This window comes from Alosa alosa, chromosome 5, assembly GCF_017589495.1.
Source record: "Alosa alosa isolate M-15738 ecotype Scorff River chromosome 5, AALO_Geno_1.1, whole genome shotgun sequence".
NCBI lineage: Eukaryota > Metazoa > Chordata > Actinopteri > Clupeiformes > Clupeidae > Alosa > Alosa alosa.
The window spans coordinates 9291513-9317085 of NC_063193.1; the positions used below are offsets into that span (position 1 = coordinate 9291513).

Here is a 25573-nt window from a genome sequence, read left to right on the forward strand (position 1 = left end):
CTTTGTTCCCACTACATGCCTTCACCTGAGACGGTGAGCACAAGGGGGTTGGCCAGGAAATGTCGGTAGAGTCACATCAAATAGGCTGTTAACTGTGGTCAGCAATAATCATCTGATGATCTGCTTATCATCTCGGCTCTGTTACCCACATCAGTCTCTGCCTGTCTTATCTGCAGTTGCAATCAGCTATGACAATGAGGCTGAGGTGACCGCGGATGAGCTCACCTGGGTGTAATACCTTATACTGTCACTAGAGAGTGCCATTTGGCTCTGTTAGTGCACAAGACTGCACCAGCAGCTGTCAGTCTCTCTCTGTCTGTGCTGAAGCATGGCGCAGATCTGAGCGTCCATGTGACTACAATGTCCGTCTGGGTGGAGCCGTAAGCCCTTTAAGAGGATAAGGAGTCTATACTCACTACATCAGTCATGTTGTTTCAAAAACAGCGATGCTGGAGACACAAGACATATCTATCTCCATTCTCTAAATGTTGCTGCTGCTACCTCCAACACTTTGCTCAATCTCTATACACATAAGCATCTTAGAATTATCAGTGTAAACTTCTCTTGAAGACCAAAAAATATCAGTAGACACTTGGTGGTACACCAGCTAGACCTTAAAGCTATCTTTCTCATCTCTCAGGCATCCTTTCCTCAGCAAAACCAAACGATGGGGAAGCATACCTCCTGGCCCTCACTGGCCTTGTCCTCTCCTTCTTCACAGGGAAAAAGTGGACAGACGCGTTTCCTCTCCTCATGTTTACTCTCCCTCTCTTCCCCTCTCTCCAGGGCGTCGTCGTTACTCACGGTATAACCGTGTGTGTGTGTGTGTGTGTTTGTGAGTGTGTGTGTGTGTGTTCCACCGCCCCAGGGAAGCACGGCTGCCTGGAGCCTTTGGCTCTCCCTCATTGGCCCTTTGGCTTGTGGGGGGGGGAAGGTGTCGGCGAGATTATGACATGCTCAATTGGCGTGGCCGAGATGGAAGGTAAGCCTGTGTCGTTGGGCTTAGTGACGCCCCGGAATTGCCCAGTGAGTGAGGGAGTCCCCCCCACTGTGACCTGCCAGCACCTAGCCTCCCTCGAGACACACTCCGAGGCAGGATTCTTCAAATGACAGAGAGAGATCTTTGACTGGAGTGATCCTACTTAAATTGCACTGTCCATACCCTGAATTGTGCATTATTATATTGGGGCCTCTTCACATATAAAACACCTTGAAAACAATGGGTCCTAATTTGAATGATGGGCAAAGTCTTAAGTCTAACTAAGGCTAATTCAATAAGGTAAAATCAATTTGTTAATTTAACACCATGCATACGACCTTAAGCTAAAACACTAAGTCCTCCCAATGCTCTTACATGCCACATAATAGCTATAGTTTATGTAGGAGAACTTTGCTTTGCTGACTTTGCACTTTGCCCAACTTTTAAATTAGGGCCCACAATCTCCATAACATATCTCATCTCGTTGTAGTTTCTCAACATACAATACTCTTTCTTTCTTCTGTGTCTTACAGGTTTGTTCTTTGCTCTACATTCATTCATTTCTGTGTGTTCAGTCAAATGCAGTGCAGTGCACTATTAGCTGAACAGGAGGCAGAGATTATGGCTTCCACAATAACACCCAGAACAACACCTTGAGCATGAGTCGGTTTGCCTTCATTATAGTTTTATCTCAACTCAAAACCCTCACAAGTTATAGTGATATCAGCTTTTTGCAGATCCTCTGGAGCAGCCTGCCAAAGAGGATTCCTTTTAAAGAACAGAATGCCAGAAGCAAAGCTGTGATCAAAATGCCAGAACACTGCTCGATCTAAACGCGGAGGGCATTTGGGATGCATTTACTTTTAATACCCAACATTTGCATACATGAGCATGAAAATGGGCCTCCTCGTTCTGAAATATACTCCGGAGGTTCAAAGCACCGTGGACTGCTGACTCGCATTTGTAATCAGTGCAACCTACTTGAGCGTTAAATAACACAAGTTGCTTTTTTCAGACTGCTAATGCCCACTTTAAAAAAATAAAGTCAGAGAAATCAAACCGCTCCACTGGCAATGGTTGATTAAAATCCTGTGACCCTCTGAGTCCTCTGAGCACATAACAAATCAGGAGGTTACATTCATACCGATGCATGGCTTTGTTTTTCACAAATTGCAACACATGCACCACAAATATAGTGGCAAGAATGTATTATGCAAAAATGAAAGTCAGGAACAGAGCGCAGGCCATGGGGTGGCATCAGCTAATACTGCATTGTTTTGAGCATGTCTGTATCTCACTGAAGTGGCACTGAAGTTTCTGATACTGCTAGCAAATGCTTTTGCCTTGACATTGGCCAGTGCAGGAGAAGCTGGGCTGTATGATTGAGCCAGAGTAATATGTTGCTAGGATAAACATTGCATTTTGTCGTATGCTTCCGTCTGACTATGTTGGTTTCCATGACTGGAACGTTTCCATGTTCGCAAATGGTTTCCATGGAGGCTGCGAAGAAAGGTCTCTTTCTCTCTATTTTTTCTCTCTCTCTGTATCTCTCTCTCTTCAGTGCACAATTCAAAATAATGATCACCATCATGTTATTAGACTAACGACATCTATAATGCCAGTAGACACTGTATACAACTGCAATCTGTGGTATCTACTGAGTCAGAGAAGCCACTTACTCTTCCTTCTGAGCTTTCATGAAAAAATAGAGGAGCAGTCTATAAAGGGCAGGCAATGCTTTCCTCTGGTCAAAACAAAAAACATCACCTTACCAGGACCTGAAAACTGCAGTTTCTTCAGCAATTCAAAGAGTCACAGACCCAATGTAGGAACTTACCTAAAAAAAAGAGAGAGAAAAATAACATTAGCCATGAACATCCCTCTAAATCACAATCTTTAATCTTACTTAATTACAGCATAATCAACTATGCAGCTCATAAACAACACTGCAAAATACCAGGAGTTTCTGAACCCTTTTGGCAAGGCTGAAAAATAAGTGGGTCTCACTGGAGAGGGGGCTTTGTGTCATAATTGGGTCGACTGTCTGATTTAATGTGTTTATTTGCCGTCTCTCCGGTGACCCCAATCGTGGAGTGCGACCCCTTTGTTCTGACAGGAAGGCTTCAATGGCAAGATTGAGGCGCTGCATTGTTTGGGAATAACAGTGACGCAAGGACAAGGAAGTCGTGACTCAGTTAGGGCCAAAGAGAAAGAAAGCAGGAGAAAGACAAAAAAAAACACTCACAACAATATTTCAACGTGAGCATGTGATTACCAAAGACATTGCGCACAGTATAGAGCCTTTCATTCCACAGCGTGTATCATGCGGCCACAGCGCATAGTGCAAGAGGTTTGGATATACTGCATGAAGTTCATTTATCAGACTCTCACTAAAAGGGCAGGGCCACTTTTCCATGATGAATTTAAGGATTTAGGATTACTATTACATCCTATTACATCCCATGTTGCACATTTGTGATTCTACAGCCTTTGAAGAGAAAAGATGGATATGAGGAACTAAAACAAAGATGTCATAAATATCACTGTAACACAAGCCTCTTTTTGCTCACCGCTATTTTTTGTTTTCATTTTGTTCCGTTCTTTCCTGGCAAGCGTTCTTTAAAGAGGTGTGAGATGAAAAAACACTACAGTATCAATCACTCAAACCCGTTTTAAAAAGGTTTTTTCTCCACTGAGCACAACACGAGGGACAGCAGGACAGCCGAGTGCTTGTCTTTTTTCAAATCTCTCAAGCGGTAGACATCTTGAATATTACATCCACTTTATTCCTCTGGGGGTTTTCTCCAGGCAGAGGTAGATCTCCAATGCTGTTAAATTACTTTCTGAAACAGTCATTGGATTTGGAGCTGCAGTAATGAATAGTTTGCACCAGCTGTATCCCCGATGACCCATAGGGAACACGAGGGTCTGACCAGGTGTCACCTTTAATGTATCAAAAGCTAACATCCTGTGGTGACACTGGTGAGCCTTAAGCAGAAGGTATTTCAGCAGCTCCATCCCTACGTAACACTTTAGTGAAAACGCCTTTTTCCAGGTGTTCAGGAGCAAGTGTTCATAAAGAATAGAAATACAGTACAGTATGAGCACATTCAAAGACAAAAAAATACACAACCAGACGAAGTGTAGGAGGACATCAAAGAAGGACAAGTCACTGAGGAGTCACTCTATCTGAGACGACAGGATAAAACAAACTACTGGTTCGTTTAAACATCACTGGCGCATCTCGAGTCTTTACAACATTTGCTTGTGTTCATTCGTGCTGCTTTGATTTGTGCCACACTGTTGCTGTGCCATATGTTTTCCTTGCCCTACAATTTATTCTATACCTCGCCTCCAAAGGCGAAAGAAAGCTCATTTGTGTGCAAGGCAGCAGCATGGGAATGTTGCTGTGTAACATATCAAACGAGCCACAGCTAACGTGCGTTCTGAAGTCTGGGTGAGACATGCTGACAGATCCGTTGCATAACAACACTTCTGGACTGGCACAGCGAGGCCGGTGGCGATCTGTCATCTTGGAACAGCGGCTTGGAACGATGTAATGTTACAGACACCCGCATCAAACAAATTCTCATATTAACTAGATTAAGGGGCTGAGCCAAAGGCTGATCCCATTAGATATAGAAAGATGGATAGATGCACAGATAGATATATGGAAGAGTGAGAGAGGCTGTGTCGTTTGCAGCACTGCAGGGGTGGAATCCCCCCTCCACCACCCCCCAATCTCCCCCTCCTGCCGTTCGCTGCCCGATGGTAATGAAGAGCTTGTGCATCAGCAGCAGGTGAGGTGTCTGACAAAGATGGATTCAGTGTGTGTGTGTGTATGGGTGCATGCATGACTGTGAGTGTGTGTGTGTGTATGTGCATGCATGACTGTGAGTGTGTGTGTGTGTGTGTGTGTGTGTGTGTGTGTGTGTGTGTGTGTGTGTGTGTGTGTGTGTGTGTGCGTGTGTATGCTGTTACAATCTGTTTAGTATGTTTGGGTGTGTGTGTATGTTTGGGGGTGGGGGTGGTTTATCTGCAGACAGGACCAAGCAGATGCTGCTGTGGCCAGCCTCACTGAGTGGTCTCCAGCCTCACACATCACCGCCTGCCAGGAGTGTGTGTGTGTGTGTACCAGTGGGTGTCTCTGTATCCGTGCTTGTGTGTGTTTTTGGAGGTGGGGTGGGTGTGGGCACGCACACACACACACACACACACACACACACACACACACACACACACACACTCCTCCCTCCTCCCTTTCCCAAGCTTCACTTGCTCAGTGAAGTAATTTAGAATGGAGCAAATTAATTAGAGTTTGGCCTGATTAGCTCTTGATGAGATACTTCACTCTCTTTTGGGAGCCCACTCCTGTTGCTGTGTGACGTCAAAGCCAATGAGTGTGGTGGTTGGCTAAGCGTGTATGATATTCAAGATTGGATGGCATTATCTTCAGGTGCTTGCTATAGATGGCCCACTTGACATGATGCATGTGTCACGGAAATACTGTTTCTAAAAATACCTGATCTGATCCTCCTACAGAGAGATTGGCTAAGAAGCATGAATCCCACAGCACTGTGGAAACATCTACTTGTTTCATGTTGGGGGCTGCACACAGCATGGAAAGATGCCATATTTACATCCAACAATGATCAGGGATATACATACTTATGTATGCAAATGCCTGATATTCACATGGTGATGTGAAAGGAGCATATTCAATTGATGTTTTAGAGTAGATATTTTTTGGATTTTTTGTGTGTGTCTGGCCTTGGTTTGCAGCATGCTATGTACTGTATTTAATAATGAATTGCACTCCAAAAGGTGTTACTAGAAGTGCTGAATGTTTGGTCTCAGGCTTCGAATCATATTAAAAGGCACTGGGTCCTTACTGATTAATTAAAAGGCAAAATGCATTTCCTATGCAGTCAGCAGGCCTTCCTAGGCTGGGGATATAGCGGATAACAACGTGCACTTACACAAGAAGTACTATTTCATTCTAAAATCCTCAGTAATTAATGATTCCAGGACATGGTGCCTGAGGACACTTCAGTTCAGCAGATCACCATCTATGGGCACAAAGCGCCTCACCCACCCGGCTTTATTAACCCCTCTCTGAGAGTGGCTGGGTCACGCTAGTGTGCTTCGACAAGTCAGAGGTGTGATTCCATCTTTGTGCTCTGTACCCCCCCTCCCCATCCTTCCCTCCCTGACCTAACATCTCTCCCAGAATTGTGTCTCCAGACCTGAGTAACTAATAAAGGCTCGGTGCCGAGAAGATCACCATGGATACCCCTGCAACCCCCCCCAACCCCACCACCACCACCACTGTGCAGAGCTGAAGCTGACTCAGTAGGCTGAAGAGTGTTTGTTAATTCCATTAGTGAGGCTGCGTCCAAACACTAATATAAAAGCATCCCCCGCTGTGTGAGAGTCCTTCATGAGTGCTCCACTGGCGTGGGTCATTCACACATTGAAAAAAAGAACCAGAATAATTAGGCCACAAATCATCTACTTTCTTATGTAAGGCTTTCGTTGGACAACTGTGGCCCCTTTTAAGGCAAGCCAGCACTCAGACTTCAAAAGCAATTTGAAAACAAAGGTTGTATTATCATCAGATTTATTTCACTGTTTGTATTGAGAAATGGGTGCTGCTGCAATGATACGAATGTATGTTTTGATTTGATTTAACACTGCTCAGAGAAAAGTGCTTTGTAATAGTCCATATAGATGACACAAGATACTGAATCACTCAACCTTCAAAGCATGCACGCACGCACGCACGCACGCACGCACGCACGCACGCCGCACGCACGCACGCACGCACACACACACACACACACACACACACACACACACACACACACACACAAACCCCCATACTATTCACTAGGTGAATATGATGACCATCAAGCCGCCACTGCAGCATCTATCAGTTCCAAAGAATCCACAATCCTCCCGGTCGAGTTGTTGCACACTCTGTGGCTCTTTCTGCTAGTTACCAGCTCTGCTGAGAGAGAAAACCCCAATAACCCCCTCCTCCTCCTGGCTCCTCACCCCCTCCTCCTGCTCCCAAGCTCTTGTCGCTGGGGCTCCCTCGTCAGCAAAGGGGCTCCAGGGTTGGAGGCAGAACGCAGGTAAAGTAAAATAACCTGTCAGAGGGGCTCCTATCTGCGCCCGGTGAGCGAGGTGGGGGTGGGGTGTCTGAGTGAGTGGAGGAGTGGAAGAGCAGAGGAGCGTGTTAAGTGACAAGCATTACAATGAAATCAGCATCGTAGAAGCACTGTGGAGGCTATTATCTGCAGCTATTATCTGCTCCTATGTTTGAGGAGAGAGGAGGAGGGAAAAAATGCACACGCTGGAGTAAGGAGAGGTAAAAATAGTGCACTAATTCCTAGCCTAACAAGAGTGCCAGTGCATCTGCCTTGGAAAGTGACACTAGAGTGAGGGCTGGATCCAGAAAAAGCAATGCTCATTAGATTCGAAAGAGTTATTTAATAACCCTCAGTGATTTTTTTTTTTATATATAGGGGTTGCTTATCCATGAGACGTGATCTCCATAATGAAAGAAGTAACCAATGTTCAGGCCCAGAACAGAATGTTAATTTATCTATAACATCACTGTTCTCTGCTTTTTAATCAATTAATCCATTGCCACTTTGCTGGTCCTGACAGAGAAAAGGTGATAAGTATTCAGCCCTGGTGCGAAAAAGCAGAGACAAAGCACTCTTATTTCCATTCCAAGACTGTCACGACTCTGAGGTGAAATTTATGTCCATCTCGTCCGCTCATTTCTCACTCTTGTGCCATTAAATTTTGAATTTCTGTCGGTGCTCTGTGTTTTCTGTTGGCAAATTTGAAGGCTGATCGCAAGGTATCCCTTCTGTTATTTCAAAACACATTTATTGTGTTTGACACTGTCCTTGTGCCCAACAACAAAAAGGTAGCACATTTAATTCAGTTGCTTGATTACATCAACCCACCAGAAATACTTCACATGCTGGAGTATCTAATAATAAAAATGCAAGGAGTTTGAAATGTTATGCATCAGTCAGGAACATACTTGCCTTTAATAGCTATGCTAGATTAATTATGCAATTGCTTTATAATTTAAGAAGCAATTGCATGACTAATAGACGTAACTGATAATTTAAATCTTAAATTACACATACTGTACTTGTGTAACTACTTTACTATTCACACTGCAGCTATTTTAAATAAGGGTGGGCGGGTATGATGGAAGGCAACTACCTCCCAAATGTTCTCCATAGTAACTTTTGGAGTTTAAGCATATGCTCAACAGACGTCTTGAGAACCTCCTCAATTTGCACTGCACGAAGACAAATGTTATGTTGTTTTATTGCTAAATTTGCATTTCCAATTGAGGTAACTTAAAGTCATGTACTCCAAAGCCCATTCCATTCTAGAAACTTGGAACTTTGCAGAAATACGAAGGATTCTTCAGTTTTATTTGTTCTAAAAACAAAGCAGAGTTTGCCTTAGGGTCTACCGTTAGCTGGAGGCTGGGGAGTGATTTGCAGTAGCCAAGTCCTTTGTTTTTAATGAATTAATGCACTGTGCCTCGCCTCAGAGATTTATATTGGACTAGCACCCTCATCCATGAATCAACTCAAGCATTTAACATTTAATGAACGACAGAAAATATCCAGAGTTGTTGGTCTATAAATTCCCTGTGAATTGATGGGCAAGGCAAACTTCCCAGACAGTTGACAGAAGATTGGGACACATAGCTTTCCATGTTTGGCACATATACATGTAAACATATATGTGCATACCTACACAGACACACACACACACACACAGGCACGCACGCACACACACACACACACACACACACACACACACACACACACACACACGCACACACAGACATCTTACAAGGTCCTGTCTATTAACTTCTAATTAGTCCTCCACTCACCATATCCAGGAATGCCTCCTAAAGGGGAAGCTGCCAAAATCCATCATCTTCTCCTGACGGCCCACGTGACTAAGGCCAGGCTTCATTGAGCAACTGTCTCTCTGCTAGCCAATTCTTACACAGCAAGACCTCATTTAAATCCTTTCACTTCACCAAAAAGTAGAGTCCAGACAAGTGTTACCGACACACTGTAGATCAAACACAGCATACTGTTGCTGGGGGCGAAGTGCCCATTCGTTGCGATGGCACCCCGTTCTTGCCATCGCCAAAGGGCCCTATTTCCATTCTGCGAGTCTGCAATCCAAGCTCCCCTCATAAAAAAGTCATGACATACCAGCTGGAGGACTGCTCAGAGACAAGCTACTGAACCGGCAGTCAACACGCGAGAGGACTGTCCGCTAAGACCAAGCGCATATGGAGGGCGACGCGGCTACTACCACAGAGAAGAGACCCTTGTCAGATCCAGAGGTGCGTTCCCTCACAATATGACGCACGCATCCAGCCAGGAGTCAGATCAGCCTTGGCCATCCGGCCGGCTCCGGTGTCGCTGGTGCGGCTTTTTCCTTTTTTTTAACCTTTTTCCGAGGAATTCTTCCGGCAAAGATTTGAAAGTTGCTGTTGCACATTCTCATGACGAACGTCGTTGACGGCGGCGAGACGCCTGCATATTCTCGCGCTCTTCCTGTGGGCTGTCCCCCTCTTTCCCTTGACCTGAAGAGCGGCAGGGGCAGTGGCGCTCACGCGAGCCCCAGCAGGGCATGCTCCGTCCTCGGGATTTCAGCAGTCCTTGGCTGGCCAGCCATGGTGGTGGGGAGTGGGGAGGGAGGGAGGGAGGGAGGAGGATGATGAGGGGCAGGAGGAGGGGGTGGATTCAGAAGTAGAGCGAGGTTCTCCTCGCTGACTCGACTTTCCTGAGCAGTCATTTGGACATCCTGACCCGTAAAGCGCAACACCAGCCTGTTGTCCCAGTATGAAGCCGCGTTAACACCCTATTGATCCTCTTAGAGAGGACCACTCGCCTTAGCTCCTCACGCCACAAAAGCTCCTGACATGGGAACGCAGCGACAGACCAGAGGGAGGGAGCGAGTGAGAGAAGGAGGTGAGGGGGGAGGGGGGAGAGAGAGAATGAGGTTTTGTTTTCGTTCGTTTTTTGCGTTTGGTTCCAGAGGAAGCATTTGTCTTCTGTGCTCTCCTCCTTGTGGATCTCTGTCCTCCCTGGCCAGCGTTGTGTCAGCACTGTGGCTGCTGCTTCTCTCACCGCAGGGAGCTAAAGCCCAGCCAGCTAAAGCCCAGCCAGCCGAGTCACTCACACACACACACACATGTACACACAGACAGGCATGCAGGCATTCGCATGAGTGGAAACACACACACACACACACACACACACACACACACACACACACACTCTGAACAGGACTCTGAACTGTTGAGCAGCTATTTACAAGCTACACAGTAGGTGCAGCACTGATGGCTATTTACAAGTTCGGTTTCATATCAAAACAATGCAAAACCAAAACCATAGAATCTCACATTTCTTCATCTGTTTGGAGAAGATAAAAGAGTCCTCTTGGCAATCAAATATTTGTATGACTGCAGTCAAATCCCAGTGCTTACAATTTGCACATGTTTGCATTATGTAAATTGGCCAAAAATAAACACTGAAGCAATGTGTCCCTTTGATGATAAACTGCTTGACTCTTGTCTCAAGTCTCTTCCCAGTACAACAAACACAGTGACGCTAACTAACTACCCACATAAAGACTCGTTTCAGAGTTCAGTCCTGTTGCAATGGACTCCTTTGAAGTCAACAATGTGACAGTGACATTGCGATACTATCCACGCAGCTGGGGGAAAGCATTACAACAATTCAACATCCTTTACACGTCAGAGTTGGAGGGGGGTTGGGTGTTTTCATTTGTAATGAGATGAGAGATGTGGATAATTCGTTATAGGGTGGGTAAGACGGAGTGGCTATCGTTTGGCCGCCTGCCACGGGCAGGCTGAGGTCTGAAAAACAGGATCCGATCCTGACGCTCACACACACATATCCTGCTTTGCACAGACGTCAATGCTCCCCACTGCTGCCAAAGCCCCGACACGCTTTTGCTAAGTCATTGCCACAAGTCCATTAGCCACACACTTGAACATGTCTGCAAAGGAATGATATAACATGGAGAGGCAGTGTGTCTATTTATAAGAGAATACAGCTGAAATGTAAGCTACTCTGGTGGCAGAAATCAAACACAAAGCGAGGTTACCTGTTGTTATTCCAAAATCAGCCATGAAGGTTAAGGAGAGTAAAAAAATAGCCTTATGTTGTGTGTATGTGTGGGTTATATAACAGGTACATTGTCAGGTAATATCCAGTCTGTCTGCCCTGATAGGCTGTCAGTAGTCATTGTGAGATGATGGGGGGAAATGTCAGAAATAACCCTGTGTGGTTTGTACTGTTCAGTTCCTCAGGCCGATCTGGCCCAGAGCCGGCCTTCATCTGGCAAGCATCCGCTAACCAACAGAATCTTTTGAAAGGCTGCATCACAAAATACCATCTCGCCCCCTCCATGTTCACCACAGAGTCTCACCGATTTCCAATGAAGGCCATCTGAAGTGTTCCACTAATTCAATATGGATCGATGATGGAACATAACACCATCAATCAAAACTGACAGCCCTGCAAGATTAGCTCCCAGGCCTGTATAATATTTAACATGTAACAAGCTTTTCTCAGCTGGCCTATTACCACTGCAGTCACATCACTGCGCTTCCCTATCGTGGTACAGAAATCCCTGAAACTCCAACCGTTGCAAAGAAAAATGTGTACGGTATACCTGTCAAATGCTATTGTGTGGATGACATATTTCATAATAATTCAAAGTCTAATTAAAGAAAGCAATTATTCTGTTGAATGTGTGATTAACTAAAATGTAGTTTCCTGCATATCCGTATCCCTTTTAACAGAGTTCCCCAAAGCTAGTGGAGACAGCCGGCTATAGCGCATCAATAGTCTGTAACCATTGGCAATATCCTCCACCATCTGTCAGAGGGAGTTTGTGTATGTCGTTAGGATTGCTTCTACAAAAAAAGAGGTAATTAAATTGACATTATGCATTCTGGCCAAAGCAATGACTTAAATATAATGACTAGGTCTACACGTGCGTCACTAGTGGTGTGCTTGTGTACAACCTGTGGTCTCCTTCAGAAGCCCCACTCAGAAGCCAGACACGGTATGGAGGAGAGGCCCTGTCGGCATCACTTCTCCATGAGAGTCCCACTGAGCTTCCATCCACCCACCCATTCACACACACACAAACATGCGCACACACACGTGCGCACACGCACACACACACAGCATACTTTGCTTTGAATCCAAAAATAGACCGTCTGCATTGCACCAGCCTTGTGTCGTGATCACTCTCGACACCTATTTGTGTCTAAGCAGTTGTTTTTAAGTTATTTTTAATTTGCTAAGACAAAGGCTGTGTAGAGTTGCTCATTTACGTGACTGTAAGTGTATGCTGCTGTGCTGACAGGGACACTATCACCCCTAAAAAAATAACTGTTTGGTATTCTTTTGTCTGTTGTTTACAGGTCAAATATGCCATATAATGCAGGGAGAGCCGATCTGACATTAGCTCAATGCTGGGCAAAGGTGTTTGCTCTGTGTGAACAGCCGAGGCAGTGATCTTCATTTGCTTGCTGGCATATTAGAAATCGACTGCCATAGTTAACTAACTTGCATTTCTGTTCCTAATATACCCATATTTTACACACAACCATATATTATTGTGGCCTTTAAGGGCCACATCTGTCATACATGCCTGGTAATTACTAGCCTGGCACAGCCTAGTTTTGATTATGTTTACCATGTTTCAATCTAGCCTGGAAGCCAACCCGAATATACCCCACAATAAATTTAATGTCAAATGCTCTAATTGCTGTTTTCTGTTAATCTTTTAAGGTTATAGCGCTGTCAATATCTTGCATAATAGACACAATAGTGGAATCTGAACATCTCACTTCTTCAGTGGCAGTTAATTTGTTGTATACACAATTAACTCAAGCTTGTTTAGGTGACGTGGATGACTGCTTCACTGTTGCTCATCTGTCCATCGTACAAATCACGCTCAAGCGATTTGATTGGCCCGAACACATCTTACCCCGGCCATATTCTCAAGCGACTCCACACCGAATGCTCCTCCCTTAAATGTTGTAGGTGGCGTAAATTCAGGCTGGCTTCCATGCAAAGTAAGTACATAAAATAATGTCCACACCTTGTTGTATTATCCTAAATACTATCAAATGGATTTTTTCTATGTTTCAGTGAAAAGCACCATTAGCATATAAACTATTGCAGGTATATCAGGTATGCTAACAGTACATACGGTTACAGGTAACCAGGAGAAGAACATGCTTATGTGTACTACTCACATGTGTAAGACAATCATTTGTGGTTTAGTTGTATTGCAATGCCTAGCTAGCTTAATCTATACTGCACAATTTGTGACAGTGGAGGAATGCTATTTTTTCCTGTCTGAGTTATTGTTGAAGGCAGACACTTTCCTGTCGATAGCTTCTTTTAAAGAAAATGTGTGCAGTTGGTTTCTCTTACACACTGCAATGCTCATCAGAAGGAAAAACATGAGCAGACAGGAATGAGACAAACAGACTTGCAACTTGTTTTTTAATCTGTCTTGCAACAACATTATTTTCCTGTTTGAGGTATTTGATAAGGCCATCGCTTCTTGACCTTCTACAGCAGACGTTTAAAACCAGCCATCATAATTAAACACATTCCCTGGAACACTGACCTGTTGTTTTGAAAACACAGCCTGCCTTTTTTTCCACAGGATATCCACTGCTGCCCCATCTATGGACATCGCTGTCATTATCAGGGCCCCGACCAAGGGTAGAAAATAACACAATGTGTTTTTGGTATTTGTTTCCCCCCAGCTAGAAAGGCAAAAATATGGTTTGTAATTTTCTTGGCAGAAATACAACAAACTGAATGTCTTCCTTACAGAACACTGCTGTAACATATAAAATAATGAATAACTCACATCAGAAGAGAATTTGCATAATTGCAAGTCTTGGGCAAAACACATTTCTCTTCTGACAGTATTTTCTATTGTTTGCATTCCATTACTGTTATGAACACAAAAAATGTAGGCCGAGAACTCGGAGGACATTAAATCCTCTTTTATGGCAATTAAAGATAAAAAATGACAGAGATGTACAAAGCCTTCAAGGGATCCATTAATTTTCTGGACCTCCTTGTTGATTCAAGCTTGTCAAAATAATCAGTCCCTTAATTTAAGTGATCACTCAAGCTCACTCAAGTTACTTACTAAATATGACAAAGTGGGCTCAATTTGCCTGCTTCGGCTCTTAAAAACTTGACCCGTTACAGTCAAAGAGATGATTCGGTTGGATCAGTGTCAGGAACTGAAGGAAGAGGATGAGCAGCAGAGAGAAATCTTTCTCTCGCTGCCTCTTGAGTGAAAAGGCAGAGTTCAGTGCCGAGACATCACAAGACTTCAGCGATGATACAAATTACACAGTACCAGTTACTCGCAGCGAGGTGGAAAATTATTCTAGAAAGGTGATGTAAGTGATATGACAGGGCTAAAAATGTCTTCAAAATGCAGGAGCGAAGAAAATCTGGCTTCAATGTCTACTTTAGTTTCTGATGTTGGAGGTGGGAAGAAAGTAGAATCTACGAAAAAATATTGGGTCAGGCAGAGATGCTTTGTGAGAAGTGGTGTAGAGAGACAGAAAGTGGATCTGGGCCTACTTGCCCTGCACATGCCCTGTGCAAGTCAGTCTAAGCAGTTTTGCAGCATTAGAAATATAATATATAAATAAGAGACACTGTTTTTTCAAACTAGATTGACATAGAGAGGCTGACAATGGAACAAAGGCAATGAGTTTGAGGCAGACTGAAGCTTTTGTTTCCTCTTCTGCGGAACATATCGAATGACTTGCAAATTGTGATTATTAGTAACTGTAAGTCTCACATTGTGTTTGCTGGGTTAAACTCTAAATTAGTAAAACCATACTGATTATTATATAACCTTCATGAGGATGAGATCTGTTGAAGGACTTTTAGGCAAGGTTTTTACTATACATTGCCAACTGAGTATACATTGAGAGAGGGAGGTGCCATACATTGCCAACTGAGTATATATTTACTGTACAACAGAGTGTACATTGACGATGTAAGTAATAGCAAGCAGACACTGCAATGTTGACATAATGTTAGCCCCGACTTGTTGTGTAGTTGGAGCAGGCTCACAATGTCCGATTAGAAGACATACAATCAACATTCCAGCTCCAGTTCAATCAGATATTCTGTCTGTCTTACAGTGTGATCAATCGAACATACCGTGTGAGCAAAACAATCACGTCTGATTGAAACATGTAGTGTGACTTTGTGTGAGTTCAGTTATGCGACTGAAAAAAGAAACGCAGTGTCTGCCTGCTTGACACAGTGTTACTGCCATATGCCAGCAGTTTGCTATGCAACAGAAACTCCACATATGGTGCTTCACTACTACTAATGCAATCACAAGCAGTTTTCATGTCTTCCTTAATTCAATCTGTTCTGTTTGATGCAATTACAGATAATGGCATATTTCTGCATCTCACCTGTTGCCAATAACAGCTTGAGACACCTCAAGCAGGGCAAAATGCTGATTTTATGGATATATGGGAAACAAGGGGAGTTTAAAATAGCAACGTTACATAACAGAGCTGTGTGTGAGTGCAACGGATAAAAGCTGTGTGGGGTGCTGGGATATATCAGTGAAGCACAAAGTGACAAACCAGAAGTGGGGTAAATGGAGCTCATTCACTGTCATGGTGGCACAGTGTGGGCAAGCTGGCTGAATCTCACTCCATTGAGGCTCACTGAGATTTGTATCGCCGCAGCTGCGGAGGCCACGACCCTTTTAGCTGTGGAAGCTGGACTAATGAGCCAATAAAAAGATTGACCAGTCTGTTGCCACGGAAATGTATCATACCTGGAAATTGGATAATGTGTAGACCTCATGACCTGGGTCAACCCAAAATATGTGTCCCATAAATACCAAAAAATTAAACTGGTGAGGTCATGACAATGGAAAATTCGCCAATCTGCATACACAATAACTACATCAATCAATACATTACCCATTATTATTAAATGCATATAGTCACCTTGAAATTTCTTCCACGTGTTTCAATAGTATGGGGAAAACGTATGTAAAAGGTTGATTAGGGCATTGAGTAACAGGTTATATGAAATAATCAATTATATTTGTAGAAGAGGATAGCTTATTAAATAACCAAGCAGCCTTAACTCATTGAGTGCCAAAAACGTAATATTACGTTTTTCAAAAACGTAATATTACGTTTTTCCTTCCCATGCGTTGAGTGCCAAAAACGTAATATTAAGTTTTTAGCTCTTTTTTTTTTATTACGAAACTAGACACTCTAACACACATTATTTGTGTTTTTGGGAACTCTGTGATGAATGGAAATGAAATATATGACGATCGAAAACTCATGAAAACGCAAGATCTGGACATTAACTCGGCTTTTGATGGTTGCCGCTTTGTTTTGAATCAGTCACTGATTAGCCTGTCAGTGACATGCACGCCAGGTCAAAATCAGGTCATTTATTTTCGTGGGTTTATCACTAGGTGGCAGGTCTCGTTAGATCTCTTCCCAGAAACTTTGCAGGCAACACTTCTCAGGTCATAAAAGACGCAATATCTCCATTTCTAGAAAAAAAAACAGGGATTTGAAAACTAGCCACTGTTTAGCTTGGGATTTCTCAGGAACAGAGGCGTGTAGAAATACACGGTTTGCACCCACTGAGAGCTTAAAGTCTCACCTTTCAAACGAGCCATTGTATGTGTTCATAGCTATAACACAGAATATGCTGTGGCTGTACAAAAATCATCAACAATAGTCTAGATTGCTGGCACTCTAGGACAAAGCTTCCGAAAACAGCTTGGCATTCAATGAGTTAATGAGAATTTCACTGGGATTTTTAAGCAGGAACCTAACAGGTAACAAAATGGCAATACCTGGTCACTGTAATTAGTACCATATAAAATTAAAATTGAAATTTTTCTTGATACTTTTTGATAGAATTTTACCTTCACTTCTATTTGACAGGTCTTACAGGAAAAGAATGTGATTTTTCTAGTTTTCTAGTTGGGTCATTTTGTGAAGTGGGATCTGTATTGGACTCTATTTTGATGATCAGAAATGCGGCGCAAAGCCCAATGCAAAGCTTATTCTTATCTTACACCCAGTCAGTGGCGGAATTTGGCGCCATGTGCTTCACTTTTATTAAGCCTTGCGTCCAGGGGTGTGGCAGAAGATGCGGCCTGGTGCATGATTCAAAAATCACACCCTCATCTTACACCCTCTAAAAATCATTTTGCCACTGACCAAGAAAAACCTGGTCTGTAATGAAAGGAGCATGTAATGCACAGCTGAAGACGCTCTGTCACAAGATGTAAGCAGCCCTTAGCTAGCAGTCCCAAACAACTTCTCTGCAGGATAAATAGCCTTAGGATTTTTAATCAGTCATTCAAACATTATTGGGGTAAGGGTTGCTTTATTCAGGCTTTTTTTGCTTTATTTACTTTTTTACCTTTGAGTTCAAATAATAGTAGGGCTGCTTGATTATACCAAAAATCATGATCATGATTATTTTGGTCAAAATTGCATTCACCATGCATTTTTAGATTGTCAAAATAGGGCCCTCAGAGTACTTGCTTAATCCCTACAGAAAATTAAAGGGATTATACAATCCCTTTAAATATAATGGGGACAGGCAAATATCAGAGCAATTCTAGACCACATACACTACTAGTCAAAAGTTTGTAGACACTTAGACATTTCCATTCCACTCCATTATAGACAGAATACCATCTGAGATCATTGCATTGTTTTTTTTAATCAGGGCAGCAGTTTTTAGATCACATTATGTGCTTACATAATTGCAAAAGAGTTATCGACTGTTGTAGAAAGAAATGGCTTATCTTTAACATCTACATTGCCCATTATCAGCAACCATTCATCCAATGTTGCAAAGGCACATTCTGTTTACTAATCTGATATCATTTTAAAAGGCTAACTGAGAAAACATTGGAGAACCCTTTTGCAATTATGTAAGCACATAATGTAATCTGAAAACTGTTGCCCTGAGCAAATGATTTCAGCTGGTATTCTGTCTATAATGGAGTGGAATGGAAATGTCTAAGTGTCTCCGAACCTTTGACTGGTAGGCTTCATTTTAATTCTAAATATGTGCTCTAAACCAGGGGTCCCCAACCTTTTATGTACCAAGGACCGGTTTGATTCTTTTTTTTCACGGACCCGGGGTGGGGGTTCCATGTTCCATATGTGTTGTGCATGCATTACTTGAAAAGAACTAGCTCCAGTTATGTATGAACAGTGAAGGAAACGATCTCTTGTGAAAAACGTGAACTTGAAGAAGTGAAAATTGAACAATATGAACTATGAATATTGAACAACTTGAAGCTACATCTATAAGTGTGAACATGCTTAACAAAATATGGGAACAAAACATGTGAACTAAACGTGCATTACGAATATAATCAGTAGGAGCCCTGCTTGTTTCCCTGCAACAAGAAGCTTCCATCTGGGGGTGATGGAAGACAGTGACACCTAGCCTAGAAATCTAGACGCACCCTAGCGGCGGCAAATGAATTTGCTCAGCCTGTACATCTAGTATCAAACCATAGGGATTTCTATTGGCTGACGCCGTGGACTTCATCCAATCACAGCGCTCTATTTTGTTAGAGAGTCTTAAAGGCGGGCTTAACAGGATAACGACAGTCCTGTGGACGGTGAACAACAAGAAAGGTGGCTATGGCGAACCTAAGAGCGGTTGTTTGAATCGGTGTTGGCGTCAACTTTGGAGGAGTTGGACTTGTGCTTTTCTTTGAAAGTTGAGCAACACAATGCACTTAAGTCATTCCTTTCGAAGAAGGATGTATTTGCCGTTTTGCCGACCGGATACGGATATGGTCGTAGCGCTGGCCTATTGCATGCCTAGGCAGTTTGAAAGACAATTCTCTGCCCACCCCTTGGATTAAGCGAGGTGAATGGTTCGATTCCAGACTATACATTTCAATGATCTAGGATGGCCCGCCAGGCTAAGTGACACCCTCAGTGTATTTGAAATGTCCAGTCGATTGCGCAATTTGGTCTTAGTTGCAGTCATTGCCGAAAACCCGGCCTCGCATAGATACGTGGTGGGAAGCGTTTTTCAGCTTTTACGGCTATCTCGGGATATTCTGCTTTGGTTTTGATCCAAAACCCGCCAGAGAGGTTTCCTTATACACACTCTTAAGACCACCGTCATTTGCAATTTCGATCAACTGCTCTTCCTCCTGCGCTGACAAGTTAGGACTATTCGGGATATTGACAAATGGGTTGCGGACCCACTCATTGGTTTGCCGTGGATCTTTGGAGGATGGGAAGTAACGCTCAAACTCATTTGAAGTTGATCGCGCATCAGCTGAGAGAGAAAGGGCCCTGCCTCAGTCTCTCCCAAAAACCCCACTACTGTTTGGAACATATCAAATACAACCCGGTCCACTCATCGTCCCCACAAATCAAGCTTGGCTTTAAATGCAGCGACTTTATCTGCCAGTTTAAAGACAGTCGTCATTCTCCCCTGGAGTTACAGGTTGAGGTCATTAAGCAACCCGAATATGTCACACAGGTAAGCGAGTTTTGACACCCAGTCCTCATCACTAAAATGTGCAGCTAACAGTGACTTTTTTTCTGTAAGAAATCTCTGCAGCGGCTCTCGCAACTCAAACACTCTGGCCAGTGACCTGCTAAAGATGCTTGTTTTTTGTTGCTCATTCTAGCAGTTTAGCTAACTTCGTGTGACACTACCGTTCGCCAAGAACTGATAAAGTGAAGTGAGCTGACCTGAGGCTGCGCAGCGCTGAAGGCAATATGTAAAAGTGTTGAAGGCGGGACAGCGGCCCGGTTAGGAATGTCCTGCGGCCCGGTGGTTGGGGACCGCTGCTCTAAACCAGTGTATATAGATATTACAGTAACATCTGAAAGCGGATTAAATTAAATCATACACCGCAGAGAGAAAATGAGCTGAAATTCAGCAGAGAGGCTCCAACGCTGGCTTCAAAATTAATTTACGAATTGTATCTAAGTGTTGCAGCTTTATCAAATTCATAGCAGAAATGCTAATTACACATCTACAGTATATAACTATTACTGTTCTACTGTAAATCCTACCTCTCCACATTAGAAAACAGGTAGGCGAGGTGAACTATCATGTTAGTTCTATCGCATTTAGTCTTGCAGAGTAAACACAAAAACAGACAAAGTCTATTTATTCAAGGTGGACCTGCGGTATTACCCTGTGTGGCGGTTCAGCAAGCGACCAGGGTGTTTTTTTTTTTTGTGTCCACATATTGGCACATACCACAGATAACACATACCAGCTCTAAGCACAGTAGCCACATCAATGTGAGCTTGTGTACATAACAATACAATACCACTTCTCTCCTCAGTCATTACCAGCTCTACCCAAGCAGGGTTTCCCCTTCCCTCTGGCTCTATTACATGGTATTGGAGAAATATGCTAATGATGGTCAACATGGTCACCTTAGTACAGTGATACATACGTACAATACACAATGACCTAATCTATCTCCCTGCCAAGTTGAACAGATAAAAAAATAGCTTTTCTGTCCGTACATCAGCATGGGTTATAAGTACACATGAAGTGAACTAAGGTCATGCTTTGGAAACAAAAATAATTAGCTAAGAGGCACTGCAGGACACAGTCTCATCATAAAACAGCTAATTAAGATCCAATAAATTAACACCCCAACACAGTTTAAGTAACTAATTGAGTTGCTAAATTTCCCCTGCCCCAGAAATCCCCTAAACAAGGAACAGAATGTACACAATTTATATAAATACAAAGTAATGCTCTTCTTATCTTTACCCTATTTTCAAAGCATTTTTATAAACCTGGAAATGCTACATACTGCATTTTTGTTGCATATCAAAAAACGTTTGCTATGATCTGCAATGAAAGAGCTGTGATCATACGTTTTTAATGCGCGTTCAATGTTGAATATACTCAATGTGTTTATTTGTTCGATATGCAGAAATTTTGACAACTGGGTGGTATTACAGGCAAGACTGAAAAAGCTAAAACAATAGTAAGTGTCAAATCCTCAAGCAGTGTGGTGTAACACATAGTGTTAACATGCAAAACACAATATGGTTGTGAGCTTAAAGCTGTAAATAGATTCACCACACACACACACATACACACACACACACACACACAGACACACACACACACACACACACACACACACACACACACACACACACACACACACACACACACACTGGTTCAAGTACTCTTCTCCAGCAAACTCTTAACATACTTGAAAGAGAGGACAGGTTAACAAACCCCGAGTGAGTACTTTATTTAGAGGGAGGTCAGGTCAGGTCAGGCAGAGGGCACAGAAGAGACGTCTGTAACATCAACCATGCACACACAAACAACCCTGCCTCACGACATCGGCATACACATCCACATTTGTCCTCTACACAGCCAGGAACATCACACTAAGATTCAATGTCTCTTGTATTCCCTTATGTTCTCATCATATCGTCAGCAAAGCTGAAAGGTTACAAGTTAAATCAGTTTCATGTGAGTTGCTATCCTGGGAAAATGAAGAATTGTTTCCTTCTAGGTGCTAGAAATATTCCACATCTTCATTTTGTAAATGAGAGTTTATAATGGAGTAAACCCAAAACCAACAGACACTGAATCAATGAAGGATAATAAAATCAATAAAAAGCTTCAAGCACCGAAAAGCTGCTGATGCAAACCCCTCCCTTCTCATCTTGCTTTTTCACCTCTTCAAATCTATTGCTCCCCAGAAGATGAGATAAGCCTTCCTCATTTTTTAATTGGAGCATTTTGGGGGAATGAGTGTGAGGGTCTAGGTTTTGAAGGAGGCAGGACTGACCCACACACAGTGCCAGCATTCTGGCATGTGAGACTGCAGCCCGAGCAGCCACAGAGACACTTCCATAATCTTAAATCATGTGCATATTATAAGTAATTAAGCAGACACACGATGACATAAATAATGGAGTCCTAAAGGTCTGAGATTGTACATTATTCAACAGCCCTGCACACTTCTTTCATGTTTAAAATTAGAGCACTTTCTTGGATATATTTATTTTTTTTCCAAACCCTGAATCCCCCCCCCCCATAGCATAATTACAATTGAAGGTCAAGTGTGACACAAAAACTCTAAACACTCACATTTAAATGGAGAGTATGAATGTTACCACACACCTCTGACAATATTTGCACACTTATAAGCACACACCACCATGTTGCTCCTCCCCTTTTGTGCACTCCTTCCTGCCTAGGATAATTCCCTTTCCGCAAGGCCTCTTAGACATGATAAATATCTATCTCTATAACAACACTCCAGAGACCCGCATTCCCAAAGCATTTTTTCTTACCGCCAAGAGTACTCCTAAATTGCACTAAAGGTGTTTCAAGTTTTCTCTTAAAACCCATTGACAAAGCTGCTAAGACCAACTATAGTGACATGTGACACTATATGACAACTCCTAAGATAAGAGCTCCGTTGCTATGGTTGATGTCATTTCTCATGCACAAGCTTGCTTGCAGTGACTGGTGATTGGCTAATGAGTTGGCTGATAAATGACAGGTTTGCCTTACATGAGTAATGACGAAAGGTTCATCAATAAATAAATACATAAATAAATAAATACATAAATATGACAGCTTACAAATAAAATAGTAACTGGATACACTATGGATTGACACAGCAGGTTTGCAATGTTTAAAATGCAGATCTGTATGCCAATTACATGTTTGCATTGACATTAAAGTAATTTAATTTGATTAACAATAAAACTATTTAAATCTTGACCATGAATAGTTTTGGTTGCTGTAGGTGGTGTTATTGCATCTCTTACAAGCTGCACCATTATTCCCTCAGGATTTTAAGTGATTCTGTGTGCATTTTTAAAACATTGCGATGTGGAATGATACAAACAGCTGCTTTACGATGGTTTGTGAATAGGTCTAAGTGAGTTAGGAGTCCTCTAGACCAGTGGCTCTAAAACAGGGGGTCAGGGGATATTCAGTAGCACTAGATGTACTGTAGGCTTACACTTCACAGTTTCCATAATGTTCCTCCGAAAGTGGATGCTCCGTTTATACAAACTCAAATCTCTACCTGCGCATCTTGCAATGATGAGCTTGAAGATGCTGTACTTAAGCTTAACAGTGACAGAACACTATGCAGCCTTTTTTTGCCACAGGAGCACATTAAATGTTATACATTGGATAAGTGCTAGTTATCCTTTGGAAAATAATAAATCAGATTGTTAAAGGATGCCACTGACATTAATGCTTTTGGTGTTGACATAGCCTACCTATGAGAGAAGACATTTTCTGCATTTACCTCCAAAGCCTATTTCGCTGCATTTTTTGCATTTTTGAAATAATCTATTTCACCAGTTGGAAAGAAGAGGGTCGCAAGACTTTGCCAATGTTTTAGCACCGAACACCAACACTGCACATACAGAAATCACACACACAGCATATAGAAGTAAAAAGCAATAACTAAAGATCCCTTTCGAAAAGGCATTTTCTTCACACATTTTTATGCATTTCTACCCAATGCTTTCATGTGGTGCATGTGTGCATGGTTTAATGAAAATTTATGGTGATGCCACTGAATTTACTATTACATTTCAAGGATTGTCTATCAGTCTAATCTTTAACCAACACTACACATACTCACACACATTATCTGTGATGAGCAATTTGCCTTACTGCAGAGTTTAATATGCATCCTGGCTGGGCAAATACATTCTGTTCTCCGTTGGTGTCATAATTTCCATCTGTGTTTGGCTCATTTCTATCAGACTATTCCGTGACATTTAAATGCCTGTCTACTCATGCAGTTCTGAGTAGCGCTGACACAACCAAACACACCAAACTACCCACCTATACACACACACACACACAACACACACACACACACACACACACCATGGAATGGGATCTAAAACCTACTTTTTATAAACACAATACAAATAGTGCAGAGCAGATTAACTGATAAAAAAATAATGAATTAGGTTTTCTTTTGAAACAGCAACATTTCATGAATCATGGAGTGTTTCCTTCTCCACTTAGATGGTGAGCTAGAGTTTGACTTGTCATTTTCCGTTTCCATCTAGAGCAAGACACTAAGACAGCCAGAGGAGAGAGAGAGAGAGAGAACTGTTTTCTGTTCACCCGCATCTTAAAAGGTCAGCCACATTCAAAATGGGCTGAGCTCAGGACATAAAAACTCTCTTCTCTTTCTGCTGCATCTAAAAGTGGTGAGGCTCTATTTCCGTCCCTCGTCATTCAATATATATAAGCGAGAGCTTGATGTGCGAATGGTACATCTGAGAGAGAGCGATATGGACGCAGAGTGGGCTGGATGATGATAGAATGGGAGATGTTAAAATGGAGTGCTTTAGTCACATCCATAATAAGATTGGGAAATTATGACTGCCCCACATCCACCCCCAACCCTATTGGAGTGGGGAGTGGACTACAACAATGTGTCTGTCACACCATGAGACAAAGGTTAAAAAAATGGCCAAGGCGTGATTAGTTTCTGTTATCAGTAACCTTTAGAATAAACTAATCCAGGTAATATCCATCAGTGGCAGTGCCGTATCGCGACCATTGCAAACAGCGCCAAATGAATTTCTAAAAATAGGCTTCCTCCAGGGGCGCAGGATCTTTGAGTACTGTATGTGTCAATACAGCCGAGGATGGTGAAGGAGACGAGTTTTATCCATCTGCCTTCTTCTCCAAACTCGAGTCGTGGCTGCCTCAAGGCAAGGCAGGAGGGTTGTGTTTTTATCTTTTTAATTATCTTCTTGTCCTTCAATTCATTTCAAGAGAGGCTGGAGCAACATGGAGGTGCATCAAGTGTATCAGTAGCCAGACATGTCTGTCCTTCTACAGAATCACAAATTGTGGTAATATACAGCAGTCTCAGAACAGCATTGGAGTATAAGGAGTGCATGATTTATTTCTCTTCATCAGGATTTCAAGAGGCAAGGATTTGGGGGCATTACACTCATTAGAACTTTACACTACGTTTTAATACTGTTTAAATTAGCTATTGCCTTTGCTAGAATGTGGACTGGATCAAATCACCATGGCCATAATTTTCTCCAGGGGAGCCTTTGTTTAACAGTTCACATCATCCTATTCCTCTTCCTAGTTGGTATGTGTGTTTACAACTTTTGTCAGAACCTGTTGAAACTCATTTCTTTGTTGGTTCATTTTGCTTGAATAAACCAGTGTGATGAAAGAGTGCGAGGACTACTTTTTTACAATGGTTACACTGCAACCTTGCACCTTGCACCAAGCGATGTGCTTATGACTGGCCTCTTCTTCTTGTTTACAGTCTTTCAACACAGGAGTAAGCACCCTCCTTTTCAGACAATGATGTCAGCGGCACAGCAGAGACTGTGCTGGTGATGATCAATCATGAGCTCCTGGAGGCTAAGCC

At 42.6% G+C, this 25573-nt stretch overlaps 1 protein-coding gene across 4 annotated transcripts in view; it reads right to left on the reverse strand.

Annotated features, from left to right (window-relative positions):
* pde4d (phosphodiesterase 4D, cAMP-specific) overlaps window positions 1-25573 on the reverse strand; it is a 159247-nt gene that overhangs the window by 38278 nt on the left and 95396 nt on the right. Inside the window, exon 1 of one of the 4 annotated variants that reach the window (XM_048242887.1) lies at window positions 8919-9667. The exons of the other annotated variants lie outside the window; for them this stretch is intronic. Within the exon in view, the coding sequence (XP_048098844.1) occupies window positions 8919-9004 (86 nt within the window). The 5' untranslated portion in view covers window positions 9005-9667. Of the gene's footprint in view, window positions 1-8918; window positions 9668-25573 lie in introns of those variants that run through there. 4 annotated transcript variants of the gene reach the window in all.